Consider the following 27004-nt stretch of genomic DNA (forward strand, 5'->3'; position numbering starts at 1 on the left):
ACAGCGCGCGTGCGCAGTGCGGTGGCTGCGGTGGCGAGGCCAGCACCAGAGGTCCCTAAGTCTGCGCCGCCCCTTGGCTTTGAGATGCCCAGGGCCTGAGCTCTCCACCCCGCCTCGGTGGCTTCTGGGCCCTGCTTTGGACTTAACACCGAACCCGGGCATTGGCATCCACAGCGCGCAATGTCCACACTGAGGGCGCACATCAGCAGCTTCCTCTGCGAAAGGAGAACTCCTTTCACCTCCTCTGGTAGCCCAGCAGACAGACGTTGGTGAGAGCCTGCGGGTCCTGGGTCCTGAGGAGTGGAGCTGGGCCTCTACCCGCAAGGAGCGTTCAGTCCTGCCACAGGTGAGCAAAAGCGAGAGCACAGGTCCTCAGCCCCCAGCTTCTACCTCCTTGCAGAGAAGAGAAGATATGGAGGAGAATGACACAGGCAGCAGTGAAGAGGATGGCCCTGGAGTCCTGGATTCGAATGCCACGCCTGTTGTCTTAGCCATTGGACCTTGGACCTGGAGGTCCCATGACTTCTCTTAAGTCTCGGGTTTTCGTTCCGTTGCGAGGCTCAGAGTAGATCACGACTGTGGGAGAGACTGCAGATGGTGTCTCTCCCAACAATTTTTCCCTCTCCGCCTAGACTACAGTACGCTTTTCAGGGAACCAGCTACTCCTCACATAATGTATGCATCTAGGGTCTTCAGGAAGAAAGATGTATCCTCTCTGAGTAAAGAAAGGAACCATATGGACAGGGCACCCTAATCAGTGATCCCAATATAGCTCCCCTCAAAATAAAACTGCTCCCCAGAAAATAAAACTGCCCCCCTAGCAAGGGAAGATTGTGGAGGGTGGCATCCTCACTGGGAAAGTGTGTTTCCAAGTCCTGGTAGGACGAAGGGCAAGGCTGGTGTCCAGCCCCTATCTACTGGCTGCCGAGGTCAGAGTGCCTGGACCTGGGCAGTATACTGCACAGAAGACTTGCAGGGTTGCAATATTTCCCAGGATTCCCAGCACACAGAAGTGGAGTTCAGGAAGAAAGTGCCCTCCAAGAGGCCAAGACCTTGTACCCTGAAACACAGAAGCCTGGCAGAAAGAATGTTGATCCTAGAGCTGGTGCTCCCCTCCCCTGAGAAGCATCCTCTTGAACTGCTCTCATCGGGGAGCTACTAGACTCCTATGCTGTGTCTCCTAGAGCTTAAAGAAGCAAATGGACCCCTTCTTAGACAAATACATTGAGGTGTAGAGTTCAGAGTCTCCCCCAAGAGGAGGATAGGTTAAGAAGGACATTGAGAATAACAACTATCCACTGTCTAAGAAGCTCAGCTGTCAGAAGGAGGCAAATTAGAAAAACTAGTTAGTTCTATGGATTGCAGAATCAATCAGAAGTCTTAAGATTTAGAGAAAAAAATTCCTTAACTGTTAGCCCAAATTGTCTGTCCTTGTAACTTCCATTCTGTTCTCTTTAGTCACATGGAATTGATGAAAGGTCACCTGTGGTTTCCTCCACGTTTCTCTGGAGTCAGAGCTGTTATAAAGCCCAGCTTAGGTGGTTGGAAGCTGCAAGTCTGCTCCCTAACCTGGCTGAACCTCAGTTTCTCAGTCAACAGCAGACCTTCCTATAGTAGGGTTGAACAGCTGGACCTTCCTCACACCAGGTTGCCAATGTTTAGTGAGAGAGAAGGCAGGTAAGGACTCATCACAGTCTCCTGCAGATAAGATGTGACTAGAAACTAACATATTTTTCAGAAGCCCAGATATAGTGAGATAAAATGGTTTGCAAAGGGTCTGGAAACTGGATGTTCACAGCCTGTAAACCAAGCAGGAAAGAAACCACTCCTGCAGAAACCATTAAGGTTGACGTGTCGTGCCCCAAAAGTCTTTTGATGGAAAGGCAGTTCATCCAGAAATGTGAACCTCTGCACACTGCCCTCCTTCCCCATTCTCTAGTATAGTTTGCCTAAGTTCTTTTTCAGTGTTCTCTGGTCATTTCTGACATAGATTGAATAATGTTCCCCAGAAAAATATGTTAAAGTCCTGAGCCCATGAATATGACTTGTTGTGGGGAGAGTGTTGGGGGAGAAAGAAAGAAAACAACTATATTTGCGGATGTAATCAAGTTAAGGGGCCATTAGGGTGGGGTCCTTACTCAATATAAACAGGGTCCTTATAAAAAGAGAAGAGATGGAGGAGACTGCCACATGAAGACAGAGAGGAAGGACAGCACTGAAGACAGAGGTGGACACTGGAGTTGCACAGCCACAGAGCAAGAAACACAGAGGTGATTAGAAGCTGGGCAACCAATCTGGATTCGCCCATGACTTTTGGAGGGCGTATGACCATGTTGACTCCTCAATTTCAGCTTTCTGGCCTTGGAAATGCAGGACGATAGATATCTGTTAATTATGACAAGACTAAGAATCCTCCTAGTTACAACTGCCTAAGATGCAGGAGAAAAGAGAGAAGATGTGAAAGCAACCAGTCATGTAGTGGAAGGACTGGGAGCTGCCATTCATTTTCTTGTGCATCTACACTCATTGCTTTTGAGCACCTATGCAGTCAGGCACAGGCTGCGGATTAAGGGTGGAGTGAGGAACAGGATAATGCCAGCCCTCAGGGAGCATTCATTTTATTCTAGAGTTTTTAGATCACAAACCTGTGAAGGGATATGATCGATATTCAGGAGTGCTACATGCCAGGGAGAAGATAAAATGGGGTAATGCGATGTGGAAGGGAGAGAAACATAGATGGTGGAAGGCTCCCTCAAGGAGCCTTGGAGATGAGATCACACAGATGGAAAGGAGCTTTCTGCAAGGGGTGGGGCAAGTCCACAGGCCGAGAGACCTGCAGAATTTGGCATGCTGTCAGGGGAGAAGGAAGAGCTGGATTTTAGGTCACCCTAATCACTTAAGCACTGTGTGATCCTTAGGAGTCCTTTGTTGAATTCTGCTAGAAGAAACTTGTGGCTTGGAGGAAGGTCTCCATGAATCTTCTAAGATGGTCCTTTCTCTGCACCTCCCTCCACACCACACCACCCTGTTTTGTTTTTCCTATTGGCCTCAAGCACTGACCAACATTAATTGTATTACTTGACCAGAATCCTACCGGCTCTTGGAAAAGGGTCAGGTCTCTTATACCAGGCCAGGATTCTTGCACTAGCATTGGGAGGTTCAGACTGTAATTCTCATTTTATTTATGCACAGAAGACCCCAGAAAGTGACATTTTTTTCTTTAAAAATTTTTCAGAAATTTCCAGTAACTTCCTCGAGCCTCAATTTACTCATCTGTGTAAGAGGGATTACCGCCCCTTTGCCCAGGGTCCCCAAAGTGGTATACAACGGTCTGGATACTCAAACCGCCCTCCTTGAAGTACTAGGGCGCAGGGAGTGAAGGCTGTAGAGTCCGAATTTCCTTACTCATCTTGCCCAGCTGTGTGACCTTTAGCAAGTTACTGCCTTCTCTGAGATGCTTTTCTCAAGTGTAAAACAAGAGTAACCAGAGCAGCCTTTCGGGGAGGTTGCCAGGGCGCAGGTGCATGGACCATTCCCCAGGACACACGCTCCCCGGACTGCGCGGTCTCTTTGATGGTGCCTTTCTGCGGGCGCCCTGCACCACACTGCAAAGAGCTTGGTGGGGCTGGTTCCAAGCTACAAACCATTCACTGGGCATGCGCGGCTGGTAGAGCCTCGAATGCAAGAGCGCTGCGGTGCTCCAGGCGGCCGGTGGCGTCGCTACGGGCGGGGCCTCTGCAGAGTGTGTAGATCTCTACCGGCTCCGACCACGGGGCGCCGGCTCCTGGGGCGCCTGCTCGTCTGGCCGCTGGCCGCCACTGTCGCCGCCCCTAGCCACCCGCTTTCGTTTCGCTTATGCATGGGGAGCGAAGCATCCGTCAGGGACTAGACCCTGGGCTTGCAAAATAACCTAGGACTCCTCCGCAGGGTGCTGTGCACGCCTGGTGAGCGCCCTGATGCTCTCCTGACCTAGATTGCCCTGGAGCTGAAGGGCTCCAGGCGAGATCACAATCCTCCCACCCTCCAGTTTCTCAGACACAAATAAACACTCTTTGCTGCCTCTGGGGTGCAAGCTACACCAAGGGTCTGTTTTGTTCATCTTGGAGGCCTCGGGGGTCTAGCGCAGTCCCTAGTACCGAAAGGGCCAGCTCCCAGCCCACTCTTGGGCCGCCGCAGAGCCGCCAGCATCCCTGCCTAGACCCGGGCTATGCAAAGTGTGGTGGGAACTGCAGCCATTCCTAGACTGACTCAGGAGGGGAGGGCACACAAAGGCTGAGTGCGCATTTAGAAACTCACAGTAGAGGAATTCGGCGGGGCAGAGTCCAATTCGGGGTGGCAGCTTCTGGCTAGGGTCGCACAGATGCATGTAGGGCCAAAAATGACTGGAGTTGGGGGAAAACCTGGTCCTTCCTTAGGTGGCTCTAGGATGCACCTCCGCCCCCCCCCCCCAACCTGTGGTCTTCTCTTGCTGCACTATTCTCCTCTCACCTTCTATTCTCCTCTCATCCATACAACTGAAGCCAGATTTAAAGATAGGTTGTTAGTGTAGTTAGGTAAATCGGGTCTAGTATAGAGTAAGATAAAGGAAATGGAGGCCATTATAGAGAATGGAGTCCAGGAAACCAGAGCAGCACTTGGGGAAATTGGAACGTTAATATATGCAAGGCCAGGAACCAATCCTAAGAAACTGTTATAGAAGCAGCTCCCAGCAAACTGTGACGTGCTAATCAAAAACTGCCCCAGGCCCTTCCTGCCCAGATTACCCCTCCAGCCCACCTGTCTCCCACCCTTTGGCCTTCCCACCTGTATTCTATCACTGCAAGATAAAAGGAAACAAAGGACATGAATGTGGGAAGACTAAAAGAAGACTTTAGCTATAAAAAAGGGAAGACCTCCCCTTTCCACGGATTCCTTCTTTCTGTCCTCTTCTTCCTCCTGGGAGAAGTCTTTTCTGCTGTCTTTTAATAAAGCTTCTACTTTCCACTCTTCACTTGTGCTTCTCTGATGCTATACTTCAGCATCAGGGAAGCAAGGTCTAGTCACCGGTAAACAGCAGTAACACTACAGCACCCAGGGCAGACCCTCCACAGAGCGAATGGGATGCCAATTCCCTGCTTGCCAGTCCTCTAGGATCCTCCAGTTCCACCAGCTAATATGTCACCAGCTGCCAAGGCAGAGGGGAGAAGAGCTTGGCTTTCAATTTGAAGCCATGGATAACTTCCGCTCACACTTAATTGGCCAAAGCCAGTCACATGATCATGCCAAACTGAAAGAGGCAGAGTAGCACCATCTTACCCTTTCCCTGGAGAACTGGAACTGTTTCCTAGACTATAACAGATATTGTTATTCATTTTCAGTTTCCTTTCTAGTATACTGTGAGGTCTCTCCTCCCACGAATGACAAAACTCCAGGAAGGCATAAACATTCAGCAGGATTTTTGTTCTTGCTCTTGGCTACATCCCAACACTTGCTGTACTTCCAAGGGATGCATTGGCAACTGTTCTCTTGGGGTTGACTTGTTCTCTCTTCACAAAATCTAGATGAAACTAGAAAGTGCATGGTAATGAACTAGATGTTCCTGAGAACAAAAATTGAGTTTCTCTTGCTCAACTATTGTATTCTGAGCTCCTGATACAGTGGCTGACACGTTGCTTATTGAATCATTGATGATCTGGCAAATATTTTTTTATAGTATTAGTATAGGAACAATAGCCCACAGAAACTCTTTCCTGTTTGTTCAGGAACTCTGTAAAGACAAAATTGGAAAACTCATTTATTTAATCAAGTAAGTTAAGCAAGATGGGAACATTGTTACTTTAACAATGGTCAGGAAAATTATCCCCTCCCCCCAGAGAAAAACTGTCATATTTAAGGAAAATGAAATTCCAGACTTTGACTTGGGGACCTCACTTTACATACCTAAGCAGAGAGTCAACTCCTTGTGCAGAAGAGCTGAGTTCCCCAAAATGTGAGATTTGGAAAACTTGAGAGAAAAGGTTAGAGGGAGGGGTGGAGCTTGGGGAATGCACCTTGAGGTGAAAGATGTTCTGGGATCAATTGCCAGAGGTTGAGAGTTTCAGACTTTTAACTCAGCTATTCTTAAGGAAAAAGTCACTGGGACTTAGTGTTTTATGTTAGAAGCTGCCAGGTCTCCTCCACTTCCTACTCTCCCCTTCTTCCTTAGAAGTACCCCCTCTCCCCACCCCTCTAGTAGTTGGCATTGAACCCAGGGCATCCCACATGCTAAACAAGTGCCCGAACTCTGAGCGGTGCCTCCAGCCCCACGGAATTCTCTGGTGAGTTCATCTTCTCACACAGTGCCAGAGTATGTTTTATTTGTGTGTGATCTTTTCCCTTTTTATCTATCTCAAATGTGTCCCCATACCACCTCTAACAAATATTAACACGCTAGTATGTTGTTTTTTTAAATTACATACATTTGAGGTTTACAACATGATGTTATTATATATATATATATATATGTAGTAAAATCGTCACTATAGTGAAACAGATTAGCATTTATCATTTTACAAACTTTTTTGTTATAAGAACAACTAAAATAATCTTATTCAACAAAAATTCCTAATACAATTTAACTGTGATCCTTACACTGTGTATTCAATCTCTAGATTTTTCCTTTGACCTACCTGCTACTTTGTATCCTTTGACTTATTTCTTCTACCATGATGTCCACAGTAACCATTATTTTGTTTTCTATCTCTTCTGCATATTTGACTTTTTAAAATATTTATACATATGAGTGGGATTGTGCAATTGTATAGATTTTTCTTTCTGTGTCTGGTTTATTGTACTTAGCATAATGTCCTCCAGCTCAGACATGTTCTGACTAAAGGCAAAATTTGAATAATATTCTGGTGTGTGTGTGTGTGTGTGTGTGTGTGTGTGTGTGTGTGTGTGTCCACTGATGAGCAGTTGGGGATTTCCATATTTTGGCTATTGTAAGTAATGCTGTAATGAACGTTGACGGCACACATCTTTATGAAGTTACCCCAAAGAGGGCTTTCTGGGCCATGTGGTAGTTCTATTTTTAATTTCTTTCCACATTGGTGGCCCCAGTCTGTGTTCTCATCATCCGAGTACTAGGCTTCCCTTTTCCCACCCACTCCATCACTGACATTTGCTATCTCTTATGTTTGTAATAATACCCATTCTAGGGAGTATGAGGTTATATCTCAGTGCGGTTTGAGTTTGCATTTCCCTGATGATGGGAAGTAGTGGTACCTCTTCATCATTCCTGATGGAATCTTGGATGTCTTCTTTGGAGAAATGTGTTGGGTTATTTGTTGTTGTTGTTGTTTGTTTGTTTTGTTACTGAACTGCATGAGTTCTTTATACCCTTTATTAGGTATATGTTTTTCAAATATTTTTTTCCCAGTCCATCCATTTCCTGTTTGTTTTGCTAATTGTTTCCTTTTCTATGCAGAAGCTTGATATATCCCTGATTATTTATTTTTGCTTTGGTAGCATGAGATTTTGGTATGGTATTAAATATATATATATATCGTCAAGGCCAATGTCAGGGAGCTTTTACCCTGTGTTATCTTCTAAGAGTTTTGTGACTTCAGTTCTTTTTTTTTTATTGTTGGTTGTTCAAAACATTACATAGTTCTTGATATATCATATTTCACACTTTGATTCAAGTGGGTTATGAACTCCCATTTTTACCCCATATACAGATTGCAGAATCACATCAGTTACACTTCCATTAATTTACATATTGACATACTCATGTCTGTTGTATTCTGCTGCCTTGACTTCAGTTCTTATATTTGGTTGTCTTAACCATTTTGAGTTGACTTTTTTGTGAATGCTCATCTAGTATATTCTTATGTAACTCTGCTGTAAAAAAAATTAGCCAAATGCACATTCAGCTCTTTTTATATACAGAATAATTCTACACTCATTTGTCCTAAGGTGATTTTTTTCACTGAACATAATAATCCCAGTGGGAAAATTGGTGCAGTGCTGAAGCATCGAATAATATCATAAAGCATGACATTCCACAGTAGGGACATATATGAGTAAATTTAACCATCCTTTTATTAATACATTTTCTTTTGAGTTTTTGTCTTTTCACTTGGCAGACAATGCTTCCATAAACACCCTTTACCTGTATCCTTTCTCTTTTAGTAAATAAGTTTTAAATTTTATAGGAATTCATTCTACAGGATAAATTGCAGAGCTAGAAATGATGAGTAAATGAAACATATATGCTAATGTTAACAGTTTGCCAGATTAATTTCGTAACTATCGCAGTAATTCCAGTGTCTACTGTTGTGCAAACCCTATGGGGTCACCCATCCCACCTGCCCCTCACCCTCCTCTTGCATTGGGTGTGAGGACTCTGAACTTTCCTTCGCCTGTTGGGTGAACCACGGTACCTGTGGTCACTTTAGTTGGTGCTCCCCTGGTAATCGTGAGGTGGAGCTTCTCTCATGTTCTATGAGCATCAGGATTTCCTCTCATATAAAATGACTATTTTTATCCTTTAAGGATTTCTCAACTGGACTCTTTGTTCTTATTGTATCAGTTTACAGAAATCACTTTTGTGTCCTATAAAAGAGCCGTTTATCTGACATTCAAATTTCAAATACTTTCCACAGCTCCTTTTTTATCTTCCGACTTTGCTTATTGTGTGACTTTGCTTATTGTGTTACATGTTGAATTTTCAGTGTTTACATAATCCAGTGTTCTTCACTTCCCTTGGTTTCTGAGTTTCCTGTCTGGTTCAGAAGTCTGCAGCACGCCCATCACTGCTACGAGTGCCAGAGGCATCCAACATTTTCCTGGGTTTTCTTCTGTGTTGCTCATGTTGTATTTTACCTTTAAATGTGTAATTTTTTTCATGTAAATGACTTTTGAATGGGAGAAAGGAACACTCCCTTCCTTCTCACACCTTTGATATTCAGTTGTTCTGAAAATGTTTAGTTAAATAAACTACCCTTCTCTCGTTAACTTGTATCATTATCTTTATTAGATCTTCAATTTTATATTTGTGGATTTTCTAGTATTTTTTTTAGTTACAATGGCTCCCCTGCTCACACATTTTTTAATTGGTGCAGTATAGTTGTACATTCTGATGGGATTTGTTGTTACATATTCTAACTGTGCACAATACACAATGTGACAATTTGGCCTAATCACTCCCAGCACTTCCCTTCCTCCAACCTTCTGCCCCTTGGTCTTTCTGTGTCTCCTGGCTCAGACTTCGCTTGTTTGGTCTGACACTGACAGTTTTGAGGAAGAATGATCAGGCATTTTGGGGAACATCCCTGACCCTCCCTTTGCATCTGTCTGATGTCGTTCTCATGACCAGAGGGTGGTCGTGGGTGTTTGGGGAAGGCCCCGTGGTAGGGTGTCCTGCTCACGTGTTGTATCAAGGGTGCATGCCCTCAAGATGACTTGCTGCCAGGGATCTACGCTCTATCACCTGGTTCAGGTGCTGTCTGCTAGGTGCTGTCTGGGGCATCATTGCTTCTAACCTTTCCAAATGCACAGAGCTTTGGAATGTGTGCCAACTAATGTGTATACACACTGCTGGGGTTTGGATGCTTCCTCCAAAATTCAGGGGTTGCCAATGAGAGAGTATTAAGAGGAGGGGTGATTAGGCCTCTAGGACTCCTCCATGAGAATGGGATTGTAGCTCTTATAAAAGAGGGTGCACACATCTTCAGGCCTTCTGCCACTCTGCCTTCTGCCAACTAAGTACACAGCGTTCCACCCTCCAGAGGCCACAACAGTTAAGGAGAAAAGTTGGAAGCAGAACTGACCAGACAATAAAACTGCCAGTGCCTTGATCTTGGACTTCTTAGCCTCCAGAAAGGGAGAAATAAATTGTGTCATTTTTACATGACTCTATGTCTGGTGTTTTGTTATAGCACCACAAAGGTAAACGTGAATTCATCCTGATGTTTCCAACTCTAATGCAGTGTCGTGTGGACCATTCTGGTCTCATCTCCTTGCTTGTCTATACTATCCTGTTCCAATAGCAAAAGCCAGCTCTTGCCACCAGCCATCCACCTACCCCTTTGTTCAGCCCGAGTGTACAGGTACACGGAAGCCCCCACGAAGGGTGGTTTCACCAATTGGAGTAGAATGCTTGGTTCCATTCTTTTTGTCTTTAATCTTATAGTCTATACTCAATTCCAAAGTTAGCATCTTTTCTTCCCATGAATTCACTAATATTTTGTTAAGCATTTTTGTATGTTTGTCAGTCATATTAATCTATAATTGTATTTTTTTATATTTTATCATACTTGTTTATTTATTTATAATTGGTATTAAAACCAATCTTATAAGAAGAGTTGGGAAGTGTTCCTTCTTTCTCTAGTTTCTCCCTTTGAGTTCTTTTACCTTTTTCTGGTTGTAGTTTTTATTTGATGCTGTTCATATTAGTAGTTTCCTCCAAGGTTTTGACTGTTCCTATTTAAGATTGAGGTACCAAGATGTGGGATTAAATGTGTGTGTGTGTGTGTGTGTGTGTGTGTGTGTGTGTGTGTGTGTGACTCTCCTGTGGCCTGATGAGGCGGGTCTGGCTCTTTTTAAAAAAAAAAAAATTTTTTTTTTTAGTTGTCAATGGACCTTAACTTTACTTATTTATATATGGTGCTGTGAATTGAACCCAGTGTCTCACACATGCTTGGCAAGCACTGAGCTACAACCACAGCCCTCTGAAAAAGGTTTTTACATTTAGTATGATTCTTTAAAAAAAAAAATGTTGAGAGGATCCTTCTTGGTCTAGAGCTTTCCTTTTGTAGGAAAAATTCTAATTTATTTTAAAGATAAGGGGCTATTCAGATGTTCTATTTCTTCTTGTATCTGTGAAAGTATGTTCTGACTCATTGGAATAAAGGTACTTCTGATATTCCTTCAGTATCTCATCGGTGCCTGTGGGATCTGTTGTGTTGTCCCTTCTTTTACTCTATGTTGGTAGTTTCTGTGTTGTTTGCTTATATTTTTGACTGCTGTAGCCAGTTTATTGATATTCTTAATCTTTTTCAAGTATTGGCTTTTGACTTTCTTGGTTTTCCTTATTGTTTATTTTTTATTTCTGCTCTCTTTTTATGATTTGCTTCTCAATTTTATGATTTTACTTCCTTTGAGCTTAATTTATTCTTTCTTTATGGCTGTAGAAACTAAGATACTTAATTTTAAGCCTTCCTTTCCCAATACAAGCATTTAAATCTATCAAACTATAAATGCTTACATTAAGTATTTATTATTTAATATTACTGCATTCCTCAGATTTTGGAATGTGGCATTTAATTATCCATTGGGACATTTTTAAACTTCCCTTTTGCTTTCTTGACTGAGTTGAGTCATTTAGAAATGTGTTGTTTAATTTCCAAAAATTTGAAGGTTTTTGTAGACATTTTGCTGTTTATGATTTAATTTTCTTTCTTTTTTTGTTGTTGTTCAAAAGATGTAATCTACATTTTTTTTTCAGTTCTTTAAAATTTGCTGAGAGTTGTTTTATGTCTTGGGAGGTGGTGCTTCTTAGTGAATGTACTATGTGGACTAGGAAAAAATGTTTATTTTATATTTGTTTTGAAAACTGGCCTGTAAGTGAATGAGGTCTGATAGGCTATTTGTTTTCTTCCCTTATCAGTTCCTGCCAGTTGTGTGTTAAAATTTCCAACATTCATATGGTTCTGTCCTCTTTTTCCACTGGTGTTCTCACATTTTTAAAAATTTAAATATTGATTTAAATAGCATTCTATTCCCATTTCATGGATTCCACATCCCATGTCTCGGAGGATACTAAGTACACTTCGAAGTTCTCTTCATCCTATACTTTATCTCTCCCTTTGAGTTCTTTTGCCTCTTTCTGGTTGTAGTTTTTATTTGATGCTATTCATATTAGCAGTTTCCTCCAAGGTTTTGACTGTTTCTATTTAAGATTGAGGTACCAAGATGTGGGATTAAATGTGTGTGTGTGTGGGTGGGACTCTCCTGTAGCCTGATGAGGCGGGTCTGGCTCTTGTGTTGGGGACCAGAGCAGTGTTAGCATCTGCAGCACAATTGCTCTATTCTCTTGGTTTATGGTGATCCTTCTATTGCTCTTCCTGGAAGTCTTTTCTCTCAATGGCCACAAAAGGTAGCCTGGTTGACTAAACCCCAGTTTCTGGGGGAGGGATGTGTTGATTGTAATGGATTTTTATCATGACTGTCAATAAAAGCTCCTTTTTGTACTACAGTTCCTTTACCAGTCTTCAAGGGTAAATAGTGATGCTAAATCCCAATCCTTTCCAGATTTTTGTATTGGAATTCAGCTTGTTTCTTGTCAAATTTCCTCCTACACAGCTGACATTGATAACTCCATCTGTCCAGTTTTGATAGATACATGGATACCAAGGCTGATGTCTTAACTTGAAGAGTTGGGAGTTCTCTGACTCAGTTTGTGAATTACTTGCTAATGCCTTTGTTCATAATGTTAGGTTAATTGCTTTTTGATTTGGCCAAACTTTTGTAAACGTTTACAGTTTTAATGTAATTAATCTACCTTTCCCTTTGTGATGTAGGTTTTCATCTTGTTTAAGAATTCTTTCCTTATCCCAAAGTCATAAAATTTATTAGATGAAAATACAAGACTCAATTTCAACTTTGCTTTTGGCCTTTTGATTCACACAGAACATATTTTTGTTGATGATTTAAAGTCGAGACGTGATGGTGGTTTATTCTGGATGGTGAGCCACTGACGGCATCGTCTGCCTTTCCCCTAGGATGCGGTCTACCGTCTTCACTAACCTCTTCTACAGGTGGTCACAACTTGATTCCAAGGACCTGGAACCATGCCTCTGACACAGGAGTACTCAACATTAGCCTGTCAAGGGACTTCTGAAGTCATGGTCTAGGGTACCCTCCAAGTCCCTTTGGGAACATTTCTGGGAGCCCTTCCCTGACCACATTCTCCATGAGTCATGTTCCTGCTGACCAATGCCCTGGTGGTGCAGGAGAAGAGAACAGAGCTGCCACATCTGTTATTATGTACTAGATGATTTTCGTAACACATGTGTCTTTAAAAAACAGCTTTATTGAGGTATAATTGATATAGAGAAAACTGGTATCTTTTGTATTTTGATAATGGACAACAGGTATATAAAATGATGCTCAATGTTACTAATTATCAGGGAAATACAAATCAGAGTCACAATGAGATATCATCTCACACCTGTTAAGGTGTTCCTTACGCGTGAAGCTCCTGCCTGGCTGTAACTCTCAGAGGAACTGTCTCTTTTTTCATTTTTATCCCCCAAATCCAGCATAGTGCTCATATGTCAATAATTGTTCTAGAAGTTTTTTTTTCCTAAATCTGTCTTAAATATAATTTCAAAAGGGCTCTAGGGGTAATGAGAAATGAAACAAAGAAAATTAAAGTCCCTTTTTCCATACTCAGTTCCAGAGAATAATAGAATATTTAATTACATATTTGCTTTCACTTAAGTTAGCTCAGCTATATATCACAGCTGCTCAAAAGAAGTAAATATGCTTAGCTAGAACAAATATTACCAAGGATAAAAAGAGATAAACAAATATAATGCTAATCATATACAACCTAGGCTATCATAAAATGTGCACTGCATGATACACATATGTATGATATGGGCTCTATTTGCCACTGAGGAAATTTGATTATTCTATAGTAATTAGCCCAGATTTAATTAATTACAACTATGATGCAGTTATTCTCTCCTTTATACCCACACCAAGTAGGGAAGTTTTCTATGAAATAAATTGAGGGAAATTTATAAATTTATAAAATTTTTCAAAGCCGTTGGGAGATTCATTAAAATATTTAATGTTGGCCTTACCACACAAACTCTCAGTGGTAATTGTTACAATGGAAACACACAGAGTCATAGGAAACCGGTTTAGATTTGACTTATTTATTTACACACTTGTTGCCTGGGATCACTTATTCACACCTTTGTTTCCAGCTCCACAGTAGTGCCTCCCAAAGAACACACATGTGGTATGCAAATCAGTGCTGTGACAGTTCTTCACCAAGGTGACAGAGAGAAAGGTTCAGAATGGGGATTATTTAGTCTGAAAGAAACAGCAACTGCACCGATGCTATACTAAGACACAGCCTCAATCCTACTGCTTTCCTGAGGCTGAGTATCAAGTGGCTCTTCACACTGAAAATGAGTCAGGGTTGAAGAGGGTTAAATACTGGAATGTGGACATGCCAAGCCCATATATTGAATTTCCAATAACCAATAAAGCAGGCAAAATGAACAGAATCACCTATGAGAACCTTGGCTCCAGTCACAACTATATCACTGTTAAGATTTTGGCCAAGGAAGGACAATTTCCTCAATTATAAAACGTGTTAGGAATATCTGCCCCGTCTTCCTTAGAGAACTGTCTGTTGTCAGAATTAAATACAGTTACAACTCGACAGCCTCCCTGAGTGGCCCCTCTGGGTCTGCCACAGGACCTGGAGGTATGTTTTCTTCCAGGGAACTGGGCAAAGACGGCATGCATGGGGAGGCACCGAGCCCCGGCCACTTCTGCCCATGTGATGCTCTGCCTTATAGGCAGCCTTTGGCATGGGTCGCGCCATGGCTGGCCAAGAGTCCCTGAGCGGCTGCTCAGTCTTGCTCTGCTTCTCCTGCTCTGGCTCTCTCCCTCTCTGCCTCCTCAGCAGCAGCCACAGGGGTCTCCCTGTCTCTCTGTTCTGCGCTTCACGGACCTCCCCAGGGAGCTTCCTCATTGCAGGTTCCTGATGGAGCTTGGACACATCACTTCCAGGCCCTCATAAGGGTGAGCACCTGAGGTGGTGTCTGGGTGGATGCCGAGCTCTTCCCAGAGAGCTCTTTGCCTACTGTTTAGGGAAGGGCCTTCCCTGGACATTTCTTTCACAAGATTCTATGGCCTTTGAGTCCCATTTGGTTTTACTTCTGCATTAGAGCTCCCGTCACATAAACACCCCATGAAGTTTACATTTACACTTTGAGGTCATGGTGTTCCCTTGATTTCAAAGTACCTTTTTAAAAACTTACTTCACTTCAAGAATTTATTTGTTTTAAGGTAACTCTGTATTTAAAATTTTTTCCCTTTTATGGACTAATTTTATTTATTTATTTATTTTTTTGTACCAGGGATTGAGCCCTGAGCTACATCCCCAGGGTCTTTTTAAATTTTTGAGACAGGGTCTCACTAAGTTGCTTAGGACTTTGCTAAATTGCTAAGGCTGGTTTTTGAACTTGTGATCCACCTGCCTCAGCCTCTGGAGCCACTGGGATTACAGGTGTGCTCCACTACACTCCACTGGCTCATTCTTATATTGAGGAAGATCAATAACTTCTTTGAACCTTCACTCCCTCATCTGTATTGCAAAACAGGAATCACTTTAAATCCTGTTTGTCTTGAGAGGAGACAATGTCTTGATATGCAGTGTCACTGCAAGAATCAGCACTAATTTGAGGACAGTAATTCCGTATCTTTGAACCATTATTGGATTTGTTTAAAAACTTTCTTTTTTTTTTTTTTTTACTCAGATATATGCTCACCTTAAGGTTGGAATGGGATGTGGTCTGAACTCCTTACTATGAATTTACTAGTTCTGTTTGTCTCAGAGTTACGGTAAACAGGGCCTGCTAGGCACTGGCCCTGTGGACATTTCACACCATAGTCAAAATGTTTGCAGTTTCTGTCCTTCAGCTGATCACAAGTGCTCTTGTTTCTCATAGCACATTTTATCCCTATAAAAGAATTTCTGGATTAATAATAAAGTAGAACTCACATTCCCCAACGTTTTTAGCATAAAGAATTGTCCAAACATTGTAAATGTGCAAACCCCAAACAATTCTGAGACAAAAGCCAGCTCAGCGCCTTGTGGAGAGGCAGGTTTGGGAACCTCATTTCATCTAGTCATGCTCCGGCCAACTGCAAGTCTTTAAGGAATACCTTCTTGCAGCCTTTGCTGCAACATGAGCATAATACCCTGTTGATAGTTTTTTATTGTTGTTTAGAAAATACTTGTAAGAGCCTGGTTTTTATCCTTGCATGTTATACATATTTCTGTTTCAACTTTCAAAATCATGTTTGATCTTTCCAATTTCCATCCATCACAGAACATTTACTTTTTTTTTTTTTACAAAGTCAAAAAAGTCATCTCTAAATACACAAAAAAATAATCTTTTGAGATAAATGCAAAACGACACACACACATTGACTTCAATGAACAAGAAAGAAGCAAGGACCAGGCTAGCCAGGCGGGAAGTGTCCAGGGAGGGTTAGTGGCTGGGTGAGGTAGCATTGCTCCCTGTGGACTCCGGTTTTATCTTTGCCATCGATGAGTGTAATAGGAAAATACTGGTAGTATTCAATGATGTCTTCCACGGAATCGAACTTCTGCAACACACAAAGGAGAGGTAATGGTTTTTAACATTTTTGTGTCTGGTTACACTGTAGCTAAGGTGCTCTCTTTTATTCAGGGACAAGGGTACCTCGTCTCACAATTTTCATATCTAAAGAGAGGTTGGAGTGATTTTTTTTTTTTTTTAAGGATTTGGCAAAGAAGGTCTTGAAGGGTGATTGGTAAGGATGAGCAGGTTAGAGGAGGTGACAAAGGTGTTCGCAGGGACCCCAGTGAGCCCAAACAGCTCTTCATATCTCCTCCCACAGAGCCTTTCCTGGACTCAGACCCGCCGACCAAGAACCACCCTCCTGTCCCAGCCTTCCCAGGCGGAAGGACTCAGGTGGGCTGATGATGTAGCAAGTATCGTGGCGCCTCTGCTGCCTCCTAGCCTGGCCCCTACCTGGGCCCAGCCAGAGGGAGGACATGGCTGGAGCCCAGGAAAGGATGGGAAGTGCTTCTGGTGCTTTCCTTCCTGCCAGCCCTCTTGTCCTCGGGAGTTGTAGTTAGCACAGATGAGTGGTGACAACTACGGGGCCACTGGTCCTTGGCCAGTCTGGCTGTCCTCCCTGGGCTTCTTATGAAACAGGGAGGTGACTGCAGAGTCCAGTTTCCAGAGATACAACGCGCTGTAGCAGTGCAATGGGAAGTAAGGTTATTTCACGTTTTGGGGAACCAGGAGGTGTTCTGTTCAGAGTACAGACTTGAAAGGGGCTTTGTGTGATCAGTGATCCTAAATAAGTCACAGCGAAGGTATTGAGACATGAAAAACAGGCATCAGAGCCCAGTCAAGGCCGGGTGCTGGGAAGACTTGTGCAGAACTATGCAGACATTCTGACAGGTGGGTTTGGACGAGTTCCTGAGGGCAACATTTGAAGGTAGTGGGGAAGACTTGTTCTCTCTGCCTCCACCCAATCGTCCTCTGCAAGCCCCTGAGGTGAGCAGAGCAGGTGGAATGATCTTTCCTGAAGAGCTAAGGGGATTACAGCTCGGAGAATACACTGACTTCCTTATACAGAATATATTGACTTATATACAGAATATATTGACTTCCTCAGAGTCACACAGCTGGGGGGCCAGGGCAGGAATGGAGCTTCATTCTTCTGGGAACAGGACAGAACTCATATGTTGAAATCCTCACCCCCAACGTCATGGTATTAAGAAGTGAGGCTTTGGGGAAGTGATTAGGTCATGAGTATGGCACCCTCATGAATGGGGTTCATGTCCTTACTATAGAGATCCCAGAGAGACCTTTCCATCATGTGAGATCAGAGTGAAAAGGCACCATCTATGAACTAGGAAGTAAGTCCTCGGCAGACACTGAATCTACCTTGATCTTAGACTTCCCAGACTCTGGAACGGGGAGAAAGAAGTTTCTGTTGTTTGTAAGTTACCAGTTCTATAGGATTTTATTATAGCATCCCAAACAGACTGAGACAAGCTGAGACATAGGTTGCCTGGTTGAAAACCCTGCCTCAGACACTGTCAAAGGCTGAGAGGGTGCAAGACACTTAGACTTAATTTCTGTTTTCTCTTTTCCTTAGGCTTGCCCTCAAATAATGAACTCAGTAATAATCATTTTAATGATCTACTAAATGGATAATATTTTATATGGCTTCATAATTATAATAAGTAGCAGGAAGCAAGGCAGGTACAGTTAATCAGGTTGTCATTTATTATTGACTTCTAGTGACATGCCCACAACTGAAACGTTGCCCTCAAAGAGATTTTTAGAAAATGTTATAATTATTACTTTTATATGAAATCATTATTTTTTTCAGTGGGACAGTAAATGACATCTTAATATTAGATATTGTTTCTTTTTTTTTTTTACTAGTTGAGGATCAGGGTGATTTACCACTGAGCAACATCCCCAGCACTTTTTAGATTTTAAATATTTTTTTTTAATATTTGTGTTTTAGTTTTAGGTGGACACAATATCTTCCTTCTATTTTTATGTGGTGCTGAGACTGACCTCAATCTTGTGATCCTCCTGCCTCTGCCTCCTGATTTGTTGGGATCACAGGCACATGCCTGTAATATTTATTCAGCCAAGCATGGTTTAATATTGGACCTTAAAGTTTAGCTCTGTTGTGTTTATCTTTTGTATTGTGTTTATCATACATGATTCATTGTTTTCTTGCTAAAAAAGTCAGGTACTTACATGGAAGTAAAAGGAGGAGGGTGTCAGTGGTGGGGGAAAGGCCAAGAGAGATGAGGTGAAATAAAATGATAGGAGTAGTGAGAAATAAACCCATGGTTCATTGTTCATCTTAGTCTTTAAAATTTGATTTATCAAGTAAACATTGAATTTTCAGAAACTTGTAATCACTTGCCGAGGGACCAGTAATTGAAATCGCTGTCTTCTTCATCTTTCCCAGAATGCTGACTAACAGGACTTTTAAAGCTTAGATAAGGGTTGGCATTCAGCAGCAGGTAAAGCTCCACAGGTTGCTTAGGGCAGGTGCCTCCCTGGCTGGCCGGGACAGGTACTGAGCCAGTCTCACTGTTGCTTAGGTGCCTGCATAGGTAGGCACAGGTGAACACGGTGTCCCCGGGTGGCAGGGACTCTACCTTTCTCTAGTCTGTTCCCAGGATGGAGCACTGAGTCTAGCAAGGTGCAGGCATAAAATTAATGTTTGGCCAATAGATAAGAAAATGGGCAGAGTGGGCCAAGTGGCGCCACCCTTCCCGTGTCCATGTCCTTGTCCCAGAATCGGTGGCGATCACCTTTCATGTTCACAGGGCTAATCTAATTTTATTGGATAACACCAGTATTAAATTAAGAATCTTTTGAAGAGGAGCTCATCCTAGGTTGTCTGGGACCCCGGATGCAAACCTGTGTTTCCTGAAGTGGTGGGAGACTTTAGCGGGAGCAGAGCCGTCAGTGTGAACACAGGCAGAGACTGGGAGGGCGGGGCCACAAGCCACGGAAGCCGACGATGGCACAGTAGCCAGCAGTTGCAGGGCTGAGGAAGGAGCCCACTGGAGCCTCTGGAGGGATCACCTCCCCATTGATGCCTTGATTTTCTCTAGCCTCCAGAATGGAGAGAGATTTCTCTTGTTTCAAGCCACCCGGATTGTGATAATTTACAGTAGTACCCTTGGAAAACCAATACCACAGATGATCACGAAATCTGAATTCAGGAATGAATTTATAGGCATCCGGGTAATTACATGACCCATGTTTCTTAATACATAACAAAGTGGAGTGGCTCAGGAGTTTGAATTGGGTACCTATGGGATTTGCACGCCCTTCGTGCTGTTGAGGGGTGCCGACGGACAGAGCCTTTCTGGGGCCTGATCAGACTTCTCCTGCAGCCCTTATGGTCCTTGCCTACACCCAGGGCACACAGCCCTAAGGAAATGCTTTCAGGGATCACACAAGGTGGACTGGATGATGCTTATTATACACCTGCCTCTACATGCCTGACATGAGTTTGGTTCTGCTGGAGCTTGGGGACAGTTACAAAGCATGTGAACTAGTAACTGTCTTGAATACCCTTTTCTCGTTATGCATTTCCTGCAGAAGTGGTGACAGTGCCATCTGAACACAGATGCAGGAACCTGCAGATGTCTTGCACTTAGCAGAGCCTTGCTACACCACCTTCCTCCATCTATCTTTCCTTGAAGATGTGAGCTTCTTCTCTAGCAAGGCCAAGGCTCAGATTGAAAGGGCCAGGGGACAGCTTCTCTCAAGGGGATAATTGCAGTTCTCACCCAACGTCCAGCACACGGTGAGCGCCAGGTAAGTGTTAACTATCGTTAACTTACTTGTTCTGGGCTGTTTTCAAATGGTTAGGTCTTGATGTCATCTGTGACCTTATGAGGAAGCCATTTTTTTTTCCCAATTATATTGACTCCCATTGTTACTGTTTATTAGCCATGACCTTGAACCAGTTACTTAACATTTCTGTGCTTTGGTTTCACCATCTGTTAAATGGAGCACCTGGATCGAAGGGTGCTCTAAAGACTCTGTGGATCAAGTTAGTTAATGGTTATTCACTGCTCAGAGTGGTGCCAATGCAGAGCAAATGCAAGGAGGAGGTCAGCAAATACATGAAAAGGAAACCCATGTTTAGAGGACACAAAGGAGAGAAAATTATGGGTTCATCAAAAAGGGTTTTTTTAAAATAGGCATTGGGTTCCTAAGGGTCCTTGGTGGCCATAATTGGAGTAGCTCCATGGCATCCACATGACATCCACATCCTGTATTCTCTAAGGAAGAGGAGCCTTTTAGCCCAAGCATTTATAAATCATAGAATGCTTTTCTTAAAAAGGAGAAATTTCTATGGGCTGGAAGAGATGTAGAAGGATAAAGAGAATCGGAGCTGGCAAGTCCATGCACAATCAGTGTTCATCAGAGAGGGGTGATATTCTAGTTATTAAAAGAACTCATTAAAAATAATGAACATATAGTAACTAACATTCGTGGTGAGTCCCTGCACTGTTGGGTGTTTGGCCTTCATCCACTGGCCAGTCCTCACCACACGGTGAGAACCAGCCTCTCGTCTCCTGGTTTTGAAGCAGGCGTTCTCACCCTGGCTGGGTGTGGCGGGCAGTGCACTGGTCTGCTCACTCACCATGCGCTCACTCAGGGCGCCGGGATGCAGCATCCTCCAGACTCTACCTGTATTTGCTGCTGCCAGCCTGGGCAAGGGCCCCAGGTCGGTTGCACGCACCTCATCTCCTCGGAGCCCGGTCCCCAGTGCGAACTGCTGACTCTTCTCCAGGAAGCGGATTTTCACATTGTAGACTTTGTTCCCATAAAACACCACCAGAACATAGGGCTCTGCCTTGGATTTTGTGGAATGGTCTCGGACCAAGAAAGTACCATCCTGAAGCAAAAGGAATAATGGTCATCTCTCCAGGTACACCAGTGTCCTGCCCGTGTAATGACAACAAGGAATGTTCCTGAGGGTTAGATTCCCATATGGGTTTAGTTTGGGGCAAAACCGTTGTTTATGGAGTTTAATGCAGTAAGTTTTTGTTGAGCAGACAGCCCTCCCGGCCCTCCCACATGCTGTCCTTGCCCCTGTCACCAACCTCCTGTTTCCGGTTCTGCCTGCTGCTTGGGGCTGAGAGGGGAAGATTTTAACCTAAGTAATCAGCCTTGGAGATGGCAATGAGGACCAGGGCCCCCCATAGAAGCAGGGGGCTTTGAGCAGCTGAATACAAAATGAGTGGAGAGACCTGTGAGAGGATGGGATCCACCTGGGGTGAGGCGGAGGCAAAGTCAGGGCAAGGAAGGAAATCTGCCCAGAGAAGAAGGAAAACCAGGAGCTTTGGGGTCCCCCAAGCGTGGTAGAAAGAGAGGGTTTCCAGAAGGTGAACAGGATCAAGGGGTCCAAGGGCTGAGACCCGGCCACGGGTCACAGTGGTCAGGCACACTCCAGGGACGAGCTCAGGAAGATGGCCCGGGGGTGAAAGGCTGAGGAAGGGAGCTGTGGTCCTGAACCAGGCCCCCTTGACGGTCATCTTGCATCATTTACGTGGTGGGAAGGCTGCAGCTGATTGTATGGATGACTGTGTGGAGGGGTATAAATGACTGAAGATAAATATTGTAGATATAGGTTTTTATATACAATAATTACTTTATGTGTCTCTCTATAAGATATATAGACAGGGGTTATATATAGTATTGTGTCTTCCTATAGGTTATATATAATATCTCTATAGGTATGGATTGTACGTAGTATTTTGTCTATATAGGCTGCATATGATATCTGTAACAGCTATATAATATCTCTTCATAGGCCTGTGTTGTATATAGTATTTATATATGATTATCTCTAATTGAAATTCATAGTTACAGATGTTAATATATGTAATAATGGTAAAAGTACTGTACAGTGCTCTACATGCCACAAATACATTAAATTTATAGAGGCCTATTACGCTACACGGCAGGCAGCTAAAGTTTACTGAGTAGCTCTTGAGGTGCCCAGCCCTTCACATACACTTCTTCATCTTTACATGAACTTTGAGGGACAGGTATTTTAACGTCACTTTAGAAGGTAAAGGGAATTGAGGCCTAAGAGCTTAAGTGAACTTCCTAAAGCATCAGTCAGTCAATAGAAAACCTAAAAGTCTAACCCAGATTCTTGCTCTTTACGTACTCCAGGCTCCAAGCACATAAAGTGTGATTGAGGAATTTTTCTGGAACTTGTTCTGCATAAAGCACTCATCCATAATTGAAACCTTAATACTCCAGCACAGAGCATTGCCAAAGATCAGACAGGGAGAGGGGGCCAAGGCTCCCGGCCAAGTTATGGGCTTATCATCTTAAACTCTACATTGAATTTGTCAAAAGAAATCTGGGCAATCCCTCAGCTTAAATTAAATTATCTTCCATAAATCGGAAACACATTTTGACACGACTGAAACAAACAGAAAAGGAGCTATGCTAAGGAAATCATGCAGTCATTCATCTCAGATTGTTTCTTCCCTCCATGCTTCTTGGGATGAAGCAGAGGCAGGTGCAAAGGGGACGGGTGGCTGTTTATTGCGCGTCCAAGTGAAACATTGTCAGAGGGGCATCTGGTGACGTGCACGTTGCTTTTCTAGCATGGTCCACACCTGGGCTCCACGTGCAGGTCCTCCAAGGGCATTTGGCACTGACCAGCCAAGGAGGGAGTCCATGCTGGAGTCTACCTTCCTGGACCTTGCCACTCTACCCAGCAGAGGCCAGCACAGCCTGTTTAGTGGAAGGGGAGGTCCTTGAGGTGGGCGTCACCCGGGCACTGTGGCTCCCCATCCAGCTGTGAAGACTGCAGTGCCTCCCAGAGGCATGGGAGGATTAGTGAGAAGGACACTGATCTTGAAAACAGGTTCTGCCACTTCTTCCTTTGTGACACAGCCCTGGGCTTAGCCTCTGTCTACTCATCCAGGAAACGGGATAGTTCCATTTAATCCTGATATGCTCAGAATACTTTACTGGCACCTGTGTTAAAACACAAGTATGTTCTCTAACAGCTCTGGAAGTCTGGAGTCTAACGTGGATCTCTGTGGCTTGAAGCAATAGGGAAAATCCTATTCCACGACCTTTTCAGTTTCTAAAGGCAGCTAGGATTCCCAGCTCACGTCTCCCCATCAGTGCGACCTAGACTTCTATCACCAGATCTCCTCTCTGACACTGACACCCTGCTCCCTCTTATAAAGACCCTGGTGATGATTCTGGGCCCAGTTAGTTAGCCCAGGATGACCACTTCACATCAAGATCCCCAACTTAATCTCATCTGCAAAATCCTGTTTTCCATATAAAGTGACATTCACAGGTTCTAGAGATTAGGAGGTGAACATCTTGGGGTGGGCCATGACTGTGTTTATCATAGAAATATATATAACTTATTGATTGATTTACCAATTCTGAGAATGGTGTTTTATTAAAATTTATTGGAGACCCGTCATATTTATTCAGTGATTAACTGACTCATATTTTTTTTTCTTACTCAATAATGACCACTGAACCGGTTAGTTGAGGATAGGTTTTGATGTTGAATTAGTCTTGATAAACTTTATATCACTTTTAAGCCACCTACTATGTTCTCTGCACATAGTAGTTGCATGATAACTATTTGCTTTGTGAGGGTGGTTATGGTAGTCATTTGATCTGATTGCAGATATTCTAGTTCTTTTCTTTTTGCCTCATGGTAGGTTTGTACTTCCCCATCCTCTTTGAGGTTAGGTTTGATCATGTGAATTTGGTCAATGATATGTGAGCAGAGGTAAAGTCATTACTTCGGAGAGGAAGTGCAAAGATCTAGAATGTAAAGGTGGAGGCACACTATGGAGTCAGCACGGCCAGTAGCCGGATCTACCTGAACAGACCTGTCTTAAATGTGGAGTGCAAAGGAGAAATGATATTTGGTTATGTTAAATGACTGAGACCCCGGGAAAGTGTGTTACTGCAGCCTAACCTGTCACGGGCTGACATGCAGCATTCATGGTCCCTGTTCCTTTCCGGAAGAAGTGAAACATAAAGACCTGATGTGCCTTAGGCAGACCTTGAGCAAGGAAATGGGACTTGAGGAATCCAGGAGGAAGCTTCCAGTGTTTCCACATTTGATCTCCAAACTTCCTTGGGGTTGATTTTTTTATTTTTCAGTTTATGAATTAAAAAAAAAAAAAACACCCAAATCTACAGGTAAGGCTATTTAGGGACTCAAGAAAGTCACATAGCTGGAAAGTGGCAAAACCGAATTGTAGATCAGAAACTGTCCCCTTTTAAATCCCCTTTCCAATGGCCACCTCCCAACACTGAGACGTGCAGGGTGATGCAGGAACGGTGCTGCTTGTCACAGCCTGTGACCTAGAGCAGAAAAGCATAAGGCCACTGTGTCACCAGTGACGGCCCCTGCAGAACGTGTTACCTTGTTCTCCTTCATTAACGCCTCTTCTACGGCCTGGCGACTGTACCGTCCAACGTACCACTCGTAGTGCCGGACTTCCTATAGGACAGGTTCCAGGAAGGACATGTTAGGGAGCACCAAAGGGGGGTTCTACCTACCAGTGAGTTCACTCTAATTGTATTTTGTTCTACCAGTGCCCAGTTACAGGTGATTGTGTAGTAGAAATCCAGCACATGAAATCCTGTCCTTGAACCTGGAGATGCCTACAGCTGCTTGGAGAAAAAAGACGCAGAAAAAAATAACCTCAGCTGGGGATTCTGAGGTTGACAGGAGGCAGAGATGCTTGTCTTTGGGAGTCAGTGGAAAGAGTCTCTGGCTCTGCCCTCAGTGTGGATAATAGACCCTCCGTCTCTCAGGCTTCGAGACCCTGCTGAAGCTGATTGAGGGGGGACGGATATGGTTTGAGGAGCCCAGCTCTCCTGGCCATCACGAAGGCAGCAAGGCGGGAGAGGGGTGTGGATGGAGTGTCTTACGCCACTTGCCTGCAGCCATAGGGTGGGGCTGAGATTTTCTCCCTATCCCACACTGCTTAATTTACATCACTGATAAGTGGTTTTAGATTCTTTTGATGATGAAATCCCCCCACAACAAGGTGAAGGAAGGACAATTGGAAAGACAAACCAGGGACCTGCAATTCTGTCAGAGAATGCCAAGGATCAAAAAATTGGGTGACCCCTCTACAAGGCCCTTCTTATTTAGGGTCCCAGGCCATCCCCACACTATTCCTGTTGGCGTTAGTAGAGGGCCGGTGGAGGCTCAGGAAGTCAAAACCTGCCACGTGGCTGGTAAGACTTAAGGACACAACCCTGGGTCTTTGGTGACTTGGTTGGAGTCTGGCCCTCCCAGTAAACCCAATCCAGCGACGGTGAGCACACCTGGAGGGCATCAGCAGGCCTGCGCAAGCGCCCACCTGCCGCTTCCTTTCCTGCCACCATCTCAGGATGTGTGTCTGGCAGCCAGATGAGCTTACTGCTCCTAGAAACCCAGCTTTAGACCTGTGCCCAGAACCTCTCCTGTTCTCACTTGCTGTTACCCAGCTTGTCCGTTCTCTTCCATCAAGATTGGGACCCACAGTCACCTCTTATTTGAGGCCTCCTTTGTATTACATAACTTCACCTTGTCCACAGCCCCAGGGAGAGTAGGTGCTGGGAGAGTCCAGAAGAGAACCCAGTCTGCTCTCTCTCTCAAAACCATGTGATAGGATCCCGGCACGAGGCGGCTTGGGACCCTACCTCCTGCTGCAGTGTGAGCTGTCTGAAGTCTGGGGTGCTCTTGGCCAGCCTGGGGCTTGGCAGGGCTCCTTCATGGTGCACTTTTATTTGTGCTGATTTATTTGTTCAAGTTGGAGGATGTGTAGAATTTTCTAGGCCTGTGTGCCTCCAGGTGTGGTCGGGAGGGGCCTGAGGTGCGGGCATTGCTCCACTTGGCATTAGGTGGCTCTGAGCCGCCTGGGGTAGCAGCAGTGTTGCCCTTCAGTTCTCTTTCTAGACTTCTTAGTAATTCAAGAGCAATATTTCATTTTTGTGCATTTCTTTAATATCTGCAACATTTTTAATCTCTCCTTTAACACAAGAGAAACTCTTTTGCTGATAGCCACTGGCAGGCTGAGAGACCCTGCTATGAGTTCATTGCCCGCTTTTGTTTCTGTTGCAATGAATTTTTAAAATAAGTTGTGGTAAAATAATGTAAGAATTTGCCATTTAAGTGACAATTCAAAGGCATTAACTACACTTGCTTCCAAACCATTGTCACGTTATGCATCTCCAAGACTCTTTCATTCTCTGCAAGTGAAACTGCACCCATTAACAACAACTATGACCCTTACTTCTCCAGTCCTTTGGCCTCTATGAGTTTGATTTCTCTAGGTCCCTCGTATAGAGGAAGCACACTTTGTCCTTCTGTGTCTGTCGAATTTCACTCACACACTGTTTTCAGAGTTGATTCACGTTGTACCATGTGTCAGAACTTCATTCCTTATTGGAGGTGAATAATTTGCGTGTGTGTATGTGTGTGTGTGTGTGTGTGTTTGTGTATGTGCACACAACATTTTGCTTATCCATTCATCTGTCAATGGACATTTAGGTTCTTTACATCTGCTAGCTATTATCAATAGTTTCATTATGAACATGAGTGTACGCATATCTATATGACTGCTTTCAATCCTTTTGGGGGAAATACTGGGGAGTAGAATTAGTTTTAAGATTGCTTT

At 43.8% G+C, this 27004-nt stretch overlaps 1 protein-coding gene across 1 annotated transcript in view; it reads right to left on the reverse strand.

Moving 5' to 3' along the window:
* Positions 1–13891: 13891 nt before the first annotated feature.
* Positions 13892–27004, reverse strand: part of Clnk (cytokine dependent hematopoietic cell linker) — an 84473-nt gene continuing 71360 nt past the window's right edge. Inside the window, exons 16-18 of the mRNA XM_040292136.2 lie at positions 24757–24834; positions 21067–21222; positions 13892–16380 (exon numbers count right to left, since the gene is read on the reverse strand). Coding sequence (XP_040148070.2) covers positions 16234–16380; positions 21067–21222; positions 24757–24834 — 381 coding nt within the window. The 3' untranslated portion in view covers positions 13892–16233. The remainder of the gene's footprint in view (positions 16381–21066; positions 21223–24756; positions 24835–27004) is intronic.

Source organism: Ictidomys tridecemlineatus, chromosome 9 (assembly GCF_052094955.1).
Source record: "Ictidomys tridecemlineatus isolate mIctTri1 chromosome 9, mIctTri1.hap1, whole genome shotgun sequence".
Lineage (NCBI taxonomy): Eukaryota > Metazoa > Chordata > Mammalia > Rodentia > Sciuridae > Ictidomys > Ictidomys tridecemlineatus.